At 43.9% G+C, this 15231-nt stretch overlaps 1 protein-coding gene across 1 annotated transcript; it reads right to left on the reverse strand.

Moving 5' to 3' along the window:
* Positions 1-202: 202 nt before the first annotated feature.
* LOC149360235 (uncharacterized) lies at positions 203-9025 on the reverse strand. The gene is made up of 3 exons (XM_089569223.1): positions 8612-9025; positions 4186-4289; positions 203-695 (listed from the first exon to the last, which is right to left on the reverse strand). The coding sequence occupies exons 1-3, from the start codon at positions 8814-8816 to the stop codon at positions 651-653; spliced, it is 354 nt and encodes a 117-aa protein (XP_089425349.1). The 5' UTR covers positions 8817-9025; the 3' UTR covers positions 203-650.
* Between the last annotated feature and the right edge of the window lie 6206 nt (positions 9026-15231).

Here is a 15231-nt window from a genome sequence, read left to right on the forward strand (position 1 = left end):
TAGTCTCTGCAAATTAATTACTTTTGCATAATGAAAAACTACCACATACTAGGACACGCAACTGTCAACAATCCTGAGTTGGTCTCAATGGGCTAGAAAGCATCCTCTTTTACAAGCTTGGTTACATTTAGCTGGGACACCCTGTATGTATGTATGTATGTATGTATGTATGTATGTATGTATGTATGTATGTATGTGTGTGTGTGTGTGCGTGTGTGTGTGCGTGTGTGTATACACACACACACACAGACACAAGGCGGCACAAAAAGAGAACTTAGTCTTCACAACAGTCCATAATAAATCAATGAAACAGAAAAACACCACCCACCATAATATAATCATTAAATCACCATTTTGAAATTATGTAGCACTTTTTTCATTTTCACATACATCAAGCAAACAAAAAACAAGAAACTGCTAGAAATTGAAACATTGAATATTCTCTGTGTCAGTGGTGAAATTTTCAGGCACACACACACATACGGCACAAACACGCGATGATCTATAGAATCACACATGGCCAACACATACACAATAAAATGTGGGCTCACACGGTGTGCACACATACACACAGACGTGGGCTCACACATGGGACACAGCTGCACACACAATAAGATGTGGCCTGGCCTAGGAAGTGATGGAAAGTCCATTCAGTTGACCTTGGGCTTGTACGGCTGGGTGCTGGCCTGCATGAGCTAAGTACAGAAACAGAAAGCAGATTAGGTTTGGTTTATGGTTTATGGGAGTTTAACGTTCCAATGTGACTCGGGCTATGAGGGACGCTGTAGTGGAGGGCTCCGGAAATTTCGACCACCTGGGGTTCTTTAATGTGCACTACGTTGCACAGTACATCAACCTCTAGAATTTAGCCTCTATCGAAACGTAACCGCCGCGGCTGGGATCGAAGCCGAGCCGTTCGGACCAGCAGCCAAGAGCCACCCCACTGAGCCACAGCGGCAGCTCAATATGTTCAATAATATACAATTTTTAAATTATCTTTATTTTCTACCCTTTAATTTTTAGAATGTGCAAAAAGACCTAACTTAATAGTTTATTCTTAGCATAAATAAAAGGCTGAAATCAGTGGCGACATGTTTTAGGACTTTCCCACTGATCCTACAAGGCATGCAAAGACTTACAAAATCAGAACTCTCGGAGAATGAATTGTGAACAGCAAGGGTTTTTTTAGTGGTGGCAAGAAACTTGATTCCCTTTATGCAACTTCAATAAAAATGCTTTCTGCATGACACCAATGACAAATAATGTTAGAACCCATCCAAAATAGGGCAGCACAATTCATTTCACAAAACTATAACTATACCATTCAAGCGTCACTCGGGTAATCTGATCCTTCACTACAATCTTCTAGCACGTGACGTGACAACACTCTCCCAAGAATATTTCATAAGTATGCACACTTCTATAGATAAAGTACATTTCAGCTCCATGTTTCATCCTGCACAGCCAAAAGATTGCACAATCACCTCAGTATTACAAGGATATATTGTGACACATTAGCTTTCAACAGACCAGCACTTCCACGAGCCATCAGATTCTGGAATACCCTGCGAAACATCACTTCCCTGTCTAATCCAGATACATTCCATCACCAGCTCATCACACATTTCACTGAAGCCGTCGTTTAGCACGCCTCTGTACACATCTCTATTTTCGTTTATTTGGCTGCAGCTGCTAAGTCCCATTTTGATGTTTCTTTTTAACTTCGGTTTACCTATTGTGCTTTTCATTTCCCTTTTATCTCTGATTTGTCTGCCTTCACCGCAGTATATCACGCACTGATAACATGTGCCATATGCATTTTAGTTTTTATTGTGTTTTAACCTATGTCGCATATTTTATTATATAATTATTATTTCCACGTTGTTTCTTCTGTATTGTATTTTTTCTCTTTCTATTGCTTATTTTAGTTACTAATGCTCTCTTCAGAATTTTACGATCCCTTAAGGGGGGACGAGGGCCTTAAACTAACCATTTTATTCAAGGCTAGAATCTCATGAAATTTTGTATACAGATGTGTTTTTCTTTTCTGATTCCAAAAATGTAATCATAACTGAGCTTGTGGTCTTAGATCAAAAGTTATCTTAAATTCTAGAGATTAATTAGGTAATTTCTTACGCAGCTTTAATGATCTTTCTCATTGTATTTTGTTGCTTTTAGTTACATGAACTGATAGGCAGAGAATTCCCATACCCGATGACATTCTTACTTTTTTGTTTAGGCCACACATAAATAGCAATTTACAATTACCTTAACGAGTTGCAGTGTCAAATACTACAACCTTTTATTTTCGACATTGTAGATCAAAATGACATGCTGTTAGAGAAAAAGAATGTCACCGGGTATGGGAACTCTCTGGCTATCTATTCATGTAATTAAAAGCAACAAAATGCAATCAGAAAGTTCATTAAAGCTGCTTAAGAAATGACCCAATTACATTCTAGACTTCTTAAGATCGAAGGCAACCAGCTCAATTATGATTACATATATGGAATCAGAAGAGAAAAGCGCATCTGTGTGCAAAATTTCATGAGATTCTAGCCATAAATAAAAAGTTAGTAAGACCCTCGTCCCCCCTTAAGCAATGCCTAACAGGCCTGTACGGTAAGGTAAATAAATAAATGAATAACTCTTAACATATTCACAGCGTCGTGGATCACAGGTTGCCCACATGTATTCCTGTTGTGCGGCACAAATACAGTGTGCCGTGATGAAGCTGTGGGCCAGCTCACGTTTTTCAAAAGCGCCTGAGAAAAATCTATATTCAAGGTTGCTATTGATATTTGCTGTTGGTTCCTATAAGTCTGCTTTGCTGAAGGCTCACTGATGGGTGGCCCACTGGTGGGCCACGAAGTATAGGCATTGCACCTCCAAAAATCGTTGCCATAGTGAACGTGTTTATGACTTCATACATGTGCATAATGAAGATATTGCTCTGAACAACTTCAGATTTGTGCTAACATGAAAATTTCAACTACGGTAAAGAATCGTTCCACGCGACACCAGCGGCAATACACAATGTACTACGTCTGTCGCTATGGACGAGGATGGTGCTGGTGAACATTCTAAAGGTTATATTACAAGCAACATAAATACTGCAAAAGTAGAAGATTAGACAGCCGTCACTGTAGCATAGCTGGTAGAGCACCGGATGCATGATTTGGAGGTCATGGGTTCATGTCCCCCTGACTGCGTGTGGTTGCTTTTTCTTCTACTTTGTAGTGAAATAGATTTAATCCGACTCAACTGAGCTATAAATTTCCCATTGACCTACCCCACAAATAATTTTAAAAATGAAACAACAGAACATTCCCTTTGGTTTCGGCGACTTTCGGTTTCCTTCATACGGCATTCTTCAGGAAATCAGTGAATTTTCTGAACAACTCTCCACAGTCTCAGTGTGGCTGCAGAATTATATTACAGCACTTTATCAAGGCATCCCCTTTAGATAGATTGTACAAGTACGAAAAAAAGAAAGTTACAGCACTGCATCAAATAATTTCATTACACTGCACTGTAACACATGGAACATGACATGCAAACACTGAAGGGAGAGAAAGGGATGATATGCTCAATGCCCAGTGTCAGAACACTTCAGCATTTGGTAGCTTGCAAGCTTACTGTGCTAGTAAAGGTAAGGATAGAGTTCCAATACAAGCTCTGCTATGGTTCGGGCTCTGAGCACTCCTCTTGAAAGTGTGTTGTTGTTGGTTCCTGTTAGACCTAAATGCGGGAGGTCAGGTGTATGCATACATTATCTAAGGCAAATGGCAAAGTGTCCAAAAATGCAGCACGGAGTGATGTAGCTGATGAATGCCCTGGCCATCAATATTACTTTGTCAGTACCATGCCCACTGCCATGACAGACGAAGAAAGTTTCACCTGCCAAATGCCATGTACTGAAGTACATGAAACCGGCCATCGACCACATCAACCATTTTCCACCTACCATCAGTGACCTAACATGCATGCCCTGTATGTTACAGTGCAGTGTAATGATGGCACTGTGCCTCATCTGTTTTGTTCTTCAAGATGGAGATACTAAGGACAAGAAAATCTACACTATTGCTTTCTTTAAAACAAAGCGCAGTTAAATTCAGCCTATTTATGAGCATATAAATACCATTTGATACTGATAAACATCCAGAAGGCTTTCACTGAACCCACCTTCCCCAAATCCTCTCGATACCTTGCAGGGGTGTGGCACAGCCAGTCTTTGATGGCAGTTGCAGCAGCAATGTCACTGCAGTTGTACACTGCTTTCACAGCATCTGAAAGAGAAAAGAAAATTTGCCAGCAGATTGTGACTTTTTCACAAGAATTTTATTGCTAGAATGATAAAGCAGCTAGGCGGGTACTATTGCCAAGATGGGTCTGTTGCTTAAGAACAGTTATAGATATATCAAAACACATGGTTTTTCACATGGGCATAGGCTTGCCTTAAGGGAATCAACAGTCACGCATTCTCATACGACTTTCATATATACATGCAGAAACTAGAAATGTCGAACATAAGCAACATCAGCATGTTCCTAGATACTTCAGCAAGGTATACTCTTGACCTAGTTGGTTCATTACCTGTTGGAAAAATAAAAGAAAAGAATGCTGACATAACAAAGGTGTGACAAGGAAAGCACCCATTCTGTTCACCTCCTCATGTCTTCGTCTTATAGGAAACCTGAGCATAAGTTTGTCAGAACGAGAACAGCGCCACCTCATTACAGGCGAAATTCTAGGGACTTGTAGAGACGTGTTCAGACAGATGAAACATGATTCAAATGCAATATTCTCTCACTTTTGACAATGGCATCGATTTGTTCATTTTTGCATAATGTTGTGTTGTGAAGGGCCATAGCAGTCTGCAGAATTCACGAAGAGCCAGAGGCAAGTGATATGAAAAGCATAGGTGCAAAGCGTGAATTGCATCAGTCTACAAAGTCTTGTGTTTTCTTTACAATAGTACCAGCTTAATTCACATCGTGTAAGAGTATTAGTAATCAGAGGCATAGCTCTGAGACACCTCTCTCTGACTCGAATCAACTAAGCATGCATCCTCTCAAACGACGTAACTTGTTTTATCTTTGTTTTTCTGTATCACAGTGCATTTTTGTTTCTTCGTTGCTACTGTGCCTTGTTTTGGTTTCTTGTGCGTCTTACAACTTTTGCAATGACTGACGCTTCTAATATGACCACTGCATTTTTTGCTTAGATGTGTATTTGCCATATGTCCTGCATTCATGCTATTAGTAAGCACCTTGTACCTATGTATATTTTCACATTTAAAGTTATGCCTTGTACAATAGTTTCTTTTTACCTTTTTCCCTGCATTTCATGTTGTATTAATTAGTTTCTCTTGTATATAAGCCCTTTTTTGTCCCCCTTACCCAATCCCCTGCTGGGCATTGTAAGGTAAATAAAGGTAAATAAGGTAAATTGTAAGGTAAGGTAAATAAATAAAAATAAGGTAAATAAATAAGGTAAATAAATAAGGTAAATAAATAAAAATAAAAAAGCTGGCATAGCCCACAACTGACTCGCTCGCTCAAGAGCCATACATACAAGCTCTCATTGCTTTAACATTAAATGCCTAACATTAAATGATAGGCTGGCTGTTTGAGGCAAGTGTGTAGCGGTGAAGTAGATTCCACAATTCCACCTACAGGTCAAAGTGGCAATGCCCACGGGGCACCTCTTTACACCCCACACTGCTAAATTCGCCAAAAAGTCAGTGCCACTGTTGGCACATTTTCACTCAATGAAACATGCAAATGTTTGTGGGCCACTTGCACGCTTACCACTCTCAAAGCACGCACGTTTAGCCAAAGGCCACACACCCACTATGTCTCATTCAATGAGCACTAATGACACTATTCCTCAGAACAATGAGCAAATACGCAGCCTTTGGATAAGGATTCTTGTGGTAGCCACTGGTGTTGCCATTTACAGCTAAAGTAACCAGACCTGCTGCTCAGTGGCACACACTTTCATGTTGTCTGGGACACTGCTTGCGATAGAGCAGTACCCTACAGTACCAAGACATCCTATAACAGCTGGGTACTGGAAGCCATAGCCTATAGTGCTCGAGCTTAGATTGGCAGTAATAAGGTCACTGCGGCCATAACCCTGCGATAAAGGAGGCAGCTCAAGTGCAATTAGACAAGACAGCAGAGTCACAAGACACAATGACAGGCTTTGAGCAATGCCTCAAACAATATTTAAGTGTGTACAAATAAGCAGCCAAACATGGCTGCTGCACAATGCATGTCAGACATATGGTACAGAAGTAACTGAAGACTGCCGCAGAAGTGTGTCGTCTCCACTCGACCCAGTAGTTTTCTTAAGGTGAAAGCCTTTAATGGCTCATAGTTGCGGCCATGACTCTGTCTGTCCGTCCATTACATCCAAAGTTAGTCATAACTAGTGCCCGGAAATTTAGGCATTTGCCTAAACGTGCCTATAAATGTCTAAAGGGGGGATTTTTGCACTTGCCTGCCTTTTTGTCACTTTTTAAAAAATACTACCTACTTAACCGCACTTTTTGCCTTTAAATGCCTAAATCCGGCACTTCGGTCCTCGGTGCCGTTTTTCAATTTTGAGACATCTGTCTATGTATGGTGAAAGGCGCGCACCGATGCACGCTCAAAAGGCGCGGGTCTCGCCATACGTTTTTCTCGAATTGTAACTTGAACGTGGTGTAACGAAGTGTTTATCTCGAAGTGTAGCAAGAGGCGAGTTTGGAAAGAGACCTGACATACATTAGTGCAATATTTAAACATTGACAGAAAGAATGACAAAGTTGGAAAAGGCTGGACTCTCAATAGATGAATCGTTGAAGGTCGTGGCAGAAGTACGGCAGCACTTCGCGGACTGGAGGTTAAAGGGCGCCACTGCTTCTACGAAGATGCAACAGTTGGTAGAAAAAAACAGATGGCTAGAAACAAATTCCCAAATCAGAGTCTTTCTACGCGGGGACGATACGGCCACGTCATCTGAAAGCCTAAGCCTTTATCAACTCTCACTAAGTTCATGTGATGTCAAAAGAAACCTATGAAAGTACAAAGCTATGCTCAGTGAAAACCTAAAGAGCTTCAAGTTCGAAAACCTGAGAATGTGCTTTATTGCTTCAGTTGACTGCGTACGCTCCATGCTTGACTAGCAAATCTTGTACTTATGAATAAAGAGTATTATTCAAAGCGCCTATTTTTGCTTTATAGCGCCTATTTCAGTATTTTTTAGAGCCTAGATGCCTGCCTATTTTGGGGTTCTTTCGTGCCTAAATTTCCGGGCCCTAGTTATAACTAGTCTCAAGTAATGACTAACCCTGAAGTCATGACTGGCGAGTAATTAACTAGTCATGACTGGCGAGTCATTAACTAGTCATGACTAGTTAGTCATGACTGGCGAGTTATTAACTAGTCATGACTGAGGAGTCATTAACTAGTCATGACTAGTTAGTTATGACTGAGGAGCGCGGGCATTGTTGCTGGCGTCTATTCTTTTGGTTTCTGTTCCTCGACCTGCGGAGCGAAGTCCATGGTTGCGCGTACACAGTTCAACCAATATTTTTTTTTATTACCAATACTCCCAACAATGTCAATCATTCGTGGGACTAGTCATGACTGGCGGGTCATTAACTAGTCATGACTGGCGAGTCATTAACTAGTCATGACTGGCGAGTCATTAACTAGTCATGACTGGCGAGTCATGACTGACGAGTCATTAACTAGTCATGACTAGTTAGTCATTAACCAATCATGACTACTTATTCACTAACCAATCACGACAAGTAAGTCTAACTAATTAGTCACAACTAGCTAGTCATTAACCAGTCATCAACTAATTAGTCATGATTAGTTAGTCATTAACTAAACATGACTAGTTAGTCATAAACCAATTATGACTAGCCAATCCAAGTCGCCCCATAGCTGCCTCATGTCTGCCTACGGCAGCAACAGTAGCAGCCAAAGTTACGTGCCCTCTGAATTTTTAAGTGTGCTAAAAGTGGTGCATTTATACAGGAATGTTTGCACAATTTCTTTTACCGTTCCATGCCAGCTCACGCCTGTGGCTGCCACATTCTTTATTCATGATGTAAAGACAGCATTGCAATCAGCATCAATACAACACCGGTAACTTTTGCTGCAGGAGATCAGAAAAACGCACACTACCTCACGGAAAACTGTCACAGAATTTACTTTGCGCGCGCGAGCAGCTGTCTTTATCATGGAAGAACCGAGCAATTGGATGTGTAGCTCAATTTCTTCCTTCCCAGCGTGCGATGACAATTTTGGGGGACAACGACGAAGCACCAAGAACTGGCAAGGCAGTAAAGCCTTTATCAAACGCCGATGTAACGGCGACCAAAATTTCTGACCGAGGTTGGAAGTTTCTGGATTTTGAGCTGCGGCGGTCGTCACAGCCAGACTGCACGCATCAGTGCCCACTTGCTTCGTCGTTCGGTTGCCCTAGCGTTAGCTCAAAATCAACTGTCATGATTCCATTGAACTTCATATTAGTAAAATGCGCGTAATACGGTACATTGTTCAAGCACAATGCGAGGAAAAAGAATACGGCGGCACTTCATTTCACTCACCAAACAGTCGCAGGACCTGTGCCTTGTGGAAGTCGCTTTCCTTTCTGATGCCAGATGATGTCATACCAAGTCCATTCAAACACACGCAATCTTCCGGACAAAATGCTCCAAAACAGCTCATACTGATGACGACTTCTAGGTCATTTAAAAACCGAATTAGCGCAAGAACGCTAGCCCCGTACCGTATTAGCAAACGCTTACCCATCCATGCTGTCAGTGCACGTATGGCGCACGTGATGGTACCGGCTAGACTTCGGAGTGGCTACTTTTGACTGATGGTGACACCCGAAAGGCTTCCGCGCGGCGTTTGAAAAGGTTTACGCCCGTGCAGACGACGCGTGTCGCGATGGTTCTGATAACGCAGCGAGGCATGCAAAGCATTCCGCGCTGTGTTTGGTAAGGCGTCGATGCAGGTGACGCACCAGATTTCGAAGTCCCTCTCCTTTTTCCCTGAGGTAATAGCTTGCTCGACAAACGCACGCTCTTCCAACGAAGTTATTCAGACAGGAAGTGTTAGATGGGTGGATGGATGGAAATTGAAAATTCGTTTTTAAAGCGAAAGCATTTAATGCCTCATACTGTCGTTAGCAGACGCGTCGGCAGCCGTGTCGACAGACGCGTCGGCAGATTTGTCCGCCTTTCGGCGTCACTGCTTAAAAAGAAACTGCGCGGAGGGTGGGAATCGAACTAGGGGTGCGTTCCAATACTCCCAAGTAGACGTCTACTTAGACGTCTTGCCGGACAGCGGCCATTTTGAGACTCGTTCCAATTTTCACGAAGCCGTCCAAGAAGACTGCTTCGCCGAAGTCCACATCGATGCAGGCTAACTTCCTGTCTAAAGATGGCGGAGCAGTTGGTGCAGTCAGAGCTGAGTGAGCCGTGCTCTTGGCGGGCACTGGAGCCCGGAGACGAACCATCTTTCAAGTGTCAGTCATTCCGTTAAGTTGATTTTTATAGGAACTGGTGGCAAATAAAGCCGTCTTTGTGGACCTACGATTATATTTGTGAATCGAGCGAGATCGTCTGCTATGCAGGTGAGATCGTCTGCTGAAGCGGTAGCCATGAACGCACCATTATTGCAGAAAAAATAAAATAAAATAAGTACTAGCAAACTACTAACAGCGCGTTTTTAACTTGTTTTATTAAGAATTTTTAAGAACATAGGAGTGCAACTATTCCCAAATGTTAGTTCAGTTTATCTGCCGCAAGGTGGCGCGTGAAGTAGACACGTTCCAATATGTAGACATGTAGACGGCTTCCTAGACGTCACATTAGACGTCTTGTCGGACGTCTAGAGAATTGGAACGCACCCTAGGGCCTTTGGCAATTGAAGCGGAGACGCTACTACTCCGCCACGAAGGCTCAAGGTTCGAGCATGAATAAAGGCGCATCTAGTGAATGCATGGGTTTCATAAATGAAATAAAAGGAATATAGTCAAGAAAAGGAAAAATAAAAATAAGAAAATAAACAAAAATAAAAACAAAATAAAACTAAGATATGGAAATAAAAATAAAAACAATAAAAATAAGAAAATGACCAAAAATTAAAAAAAAAACAAAATATAAAAAATAAAGTGAATAAAAACAAAGTGCGCCAGGAAACGCTTTCGCCTTGCAGCACTTTAGAGAGCCAAAGTGCCCCTTGAATTTTTTTTAGGAAAGGAAATGACACATTATTTGTCTCACATATCTCTGTGGACACCGGAACCGCGCCGTAAGGGAAGGGATAAAGGAGGGAGTGAAAGAAGAAAGGAAGAAAGAGGTGCTGTTGTGCAGGGCTCCGGGATAATTTAGACCACCTGGGGATCTGTAACGTGCACTCACATCGCACAGCACACGGGCGCCCGTGTGCTGTGCGATGTGAGTGCACGTTAAAGATCCCCAGGTGGTTTAAGGCGCCCGTGTCTCATATGTCTCATACTCGCGGCCATGACTCTGTCCATCCGTACGTTACATCTAAAATGAAAGTCATAACTATTCATTAACCAGTCATCAAATAATTAGCCATGAATAGTTAGTCACTGATCAATCATGACTAGTTAGTCAATTAGTCATGACTAACCAGTCATTAACCAATCATGACTGATTAGTCATAAACTAATTAGCCATGACTAACTAGTAATTACCTAGTCGTCAACTAATTAGTCATAACTAGTTATTAACCAATCATGACTAGTCAGTCATGTCATGACTAATTAGTAATGACTAGCCAATCCAAGTCGCCCCATTTGTGCCAGCGGCAAGTTGCGTGGAAAGGTTTTCGCCTCGCGCACTTTTAGATCGTCAAAAAGTCCCCTGAATTTTTTGCGTTTCGCCTCCATCGAAACGCGGCCGCCGCGGTCGGGTTCGAATCTGGGTGCTCCGGCCAAGTAGACGAGCGCCTTAACCACTGAGCCACCGCGGCGGGTTGAATGGATGACGGATGATAATAGCTTAATCCTTTCTATCGCGCAACGGCTTGCGCCACCCAGGAGGCAAAATTGCAGTGTTGCCAGAATAGAAAACATTCGACAAAACCATGTATATGTTTTACGTGTACTCGAGCATCTTGATAACGTTGCACATTGTGGCTTCCGCTTGAAGCTCGCGCCGCCTCTACACCAACACGGTACTGTGCTAGGCAGTGCCCAAACATTTCAATTCGGACTTTTCGGGCGAGTGTCCACACTGTGGGGAAGTGTTTGCGGACGCGTATCACATAGTGTGGGCATGCCCTGCCAATCCTGCCTACCCACCCCACCCGAGAGGACTGGGAGGCTGCCCTGCTCGGCTGCTCAACTCTCCAGGACCAACGAGCCCTGGTGACAAGAGCCCGGGCCGCCGCTGAGGCCACAGGGGTCCCGGACTAGGGATCCCTCCTAGTGATTGTGAGGGCCGGGCCCTTCAGGCACGGTCCAAGCAATACCTCTCTTGTATATAGTATAAATAAATGTTTTTTAAACACACCATCGCCCTTTTGAAACACCACCTATTTTTTTCTAATCTGCTACCTACACCCGCGAGAAATGTGGAGCAAAAGTGTAGTTCGCACGCCACATCGCATCAAAGGGATGAGGTTGTAGTGGGCGGTGCTGTACACTGATGAAAAATGGCTCGGATTTGGTGCCTATGAAGCCAGTGCAGGCAGAAAAGAGCGATGGGGTTTTTCTACCGCGTGTTACAGACACATTTATGCCTTCACGCATGTCCATAGAGGTGAGCAATTGTATTGTTCAAATACGCCCAGTAAATATATTTGTATCTGACCAATAGTACCTGCGCCTACACTGCAGGTTATTCGGTTTGGTTTTATGGTTTATGGGTGTTTAAAGTCCCAAAGCGACTCAGGCTTTGATGGACCCCGTAGTGAAGGGCTCCGGAAATTTCGACCATCTGGGGGTTCTTTACCATGCGCTGACATCGCACAGTACACAGGCCTCTAGAATTTCACTTCCGTCGAAATTCGACCGCCCCGGCCGGGATCGAAACTGCGTCTTTCGGGTCAGCAGCCGAGCGCCATAACCACTGAGCCACCGCGGCGGTTAACACGTTATTTGACCAATACACACAATACATTATTTGACCAATAGCTAATGGTGCATGGACAGACTGACATTTCTATGTCGTATGCAAAGTCAAATAAAACAAACGGTTCCAAACAGGACCCATACAGGACGAATAATAATGTGGTAATGGGTCAATGCATATATGTCCATTGGATTGTTTGCTAATGAAAATGGATCCGATCGACTGAAATACGATAGCGTTCACTTACCTAGCATATGCATCCGTCGAATGCTCATAACGCACTAACTTTTCAACGTACAATAGACATACCGAGCCATTCGACGATATATAATGTACGCAGCACATGACGTGCGGTGAAATGTGCCGAAAGCACCCACGTTAGATGTGCAGCGGACGTTAGCTTTCTACAGGACAACAGATTTTGCTGGGCGCGCCCACATTTAGGTGCTTGTACGCAGCCCCTATTATTTTCCGACTGCGGTGGCTCAGCGGTTGTGGTACTCGGCCGAAGACCCGAAGGACGCGGATTCGATCCCAGCCGCGGCGGTTGCATTTTGATGGAGGCGAAATGCTAGAGGCCCGTGCGCGGTGCGATGTCAGTGTACGTTAAAGAACCCCAGGTGGCCGAAATTATCGGTAGCCCTCCACTACGGCGTCCTTAATTACAAACGAAACACAAACGAAACACAAACGAAACACAAACGAAACAGAAACCGATCTTTGCGAAGCCATGCACGGAGTCTTCCGGTTCCGGATTTTGTGGTCTAGAAATGTGCCGGGCGCTGCGCTCACCGCGGTGGTGCCGACTGAGCCGCTGATCGAACTGAAGCGAACCGGCGAACTGAGCCACGGATACTGAGGAAAAAGAAGTCATTTTCTCTGCAAACAGGTTAGTAAGATTTTATTCTTTACTCGTTGTTGTGCACATGATTAGTCAAGTTCTCTCATATCTTCAGATGAGGTTTTAATGACTCCTTTCGCTTTGTGCTTTGTTAAGATAACGGGCATACGCGTTCACAGCAATGTACCTCACCCAGTAAAGGCAGTTTTAGTAAAGGAAGGCGCCTCCTTGGATGAATTCAGTAGCAAAAAATTATGCGCATCTGTTTTGCTCAAATGAGGGCAAAAATAGCGAGCTCGAAGTGCCCACGGTGCTCTAAGCGGTTTGGGGCTTTGGCGCCTTTTTTGTCGGGGTTTTCGCGCCTTTTTGGAAGCTTACAGATTGCAGCAGCAAATTCACCGCTTAGAGATAGGAAGTTGCACAAATTGCATACTGAGGTAAAACAATAACTGAATACTCCACCCGAGCGCATCACACGTCCCTGTAACAACGAGTGGGAGCATATCATTGCTTCACAAAGCTGCCGGCATCGGCGTCTGGTTCAAAAAGCGGAACACCGCAGAAAATGTAATGCATGCATGTGGCGGCTGGACGTGAGTGCACAATTAAGCGGCATGGCGCGAACGGAACCCTGGAACAAAATATATATATATATATATATATATATATATATATATTCGTATTCGTAGACTGTATTCGTGCCGCTTGACAGTAACGGTAACTGACTCGCTCTCGGCGCGCTTCTGCAACAATTCTGGAACTCGCGTCGTGTGTCTTAGGTTTTCATAAACCGTCCAGTTAGCGCTCACAATGCACGCGCTGCATGAAACGCAACCGGCATCACAACGCATGCAGGAATAAGGGCACATTCGCGCTGTTGAGTCGCGAACGCGAGAAAAAAGAATAAGCAATCGCGCGCCGTACTTTCATCGATTGGTTACGGTCGCGCGCTACTTGTTCCATTCGTTACTGTCCCAGTTTAACCAAACAAGTAAACATTTCGACACAATTGTCTGGTTGGGCTTTGATAACTTATAGAAAATTGTGAGACGTTTACATAGTTCTCGTAGGGGTGAAAGGGGACGATTTGGTTCAGATGCAAGTGCGTGGTGGTGGAGGAGGGGCAAGCTTGAGGACGGAGTGCGGCCGCAGCGGCTTTGTGACGGCAGGGAAAGGGTTGGGGGGAGAGGGTTGTCAATCTCAGCGGCCAGTTTCCGAGGGTGGTGGTGGAGGAGGGGCAAGCTTTCCGCCTTGATTGCGGCCGCAGCGGCTTTGTGACGGCAGGGAAAGGGTTGGGGGGAGAGGGTTGTCAATCTCAGCGGCCAGTTTCCGAGGGTTGCGCGGGCATTGTTGCTGGTTTCCGTTCCTAGACCTGCGGAGCGAAATCCATGGTTGAGCGTACACAGGAGGTTCGTTGTCCCACGAATGATTGACATTGTTGGGAGTATTGGTAATAAAAAAAAAAATATTGGTTGAACTAAATGTCTCACAACTTTCTATAAAATAAAAAATTAATGAACAACCGCAATAAATTGACGAAATCCTGCCCGCGCGACTCCCTTCTAGCTTTGCCTGGTGTCGACCGTCGGACAATTGCTGCGGGCTTCCGTAAAATGTCAACATTTTCCTTTTACACCCGCGACTCGACAGTGCGCATGAGCTTCTGTGCGGAAGAGCAGTGAGCAGTGTTGTTCTGCACCTCTCGCTTTAATGATTTCGATACTAAGAGTTGCTTTATTGGAATAATGGAGAAGCCGTGGAGGATAACGCTTTTTTTTTTTTTCAAACAATATGGTGCTTATTATTCGCAACTTAAGGGTGCACTGAAACGATGTCCACCCGACCTAGCATGTGTAATACCAGAGATATCGGCAAAAAAATAAAATTGTTTTTGAGGAAATGAGCTAGAGAGAGAGAAAAAGCAGTCTCACTTCTCGGTAGACACCCCAACCTTGCCGTGAAGGAATATAGGAGTGAAAGAAGGGAAAGAGGTACTGTAAATAGTGCAGGCTTTCTGAATAATTTCGACCACCTGGGGTTCTTTAACGTGCACTGACATCGCACAGTACACGGGCCTCTAGCATTCCGCCTCCAACGAAACGCGGCCGCCCTCCGCGTTTCCCTCTCAACTCGTACACCGAACCGAAAAAAAGCAAATACCGATAACACACCGCTCAAGAAAGCGCCACCCAGCCAACCCAGCTCGTTTGTTTTTTTTTTGTTTTGTTTTTTTCGCGCACCGATCCGCTCTTCCACCACGGCTAGACAACAG

Source organism: Amblyomma mixtum, chromosome 2 (genome assembly GCF_055824585.1).
Source record: "Amblyomma mixtum isolate Tamu chromosome 2, ASM5582458v1, whole genome shotgun sequence".
Classification (NCBI taxonomy): domain Eukaryota; kingdom Metazoa; phylum Arthropoda; class Arachnida; order Ixodida; family Ixodidae; genus Amblyomma; species Amblyomma mixtum.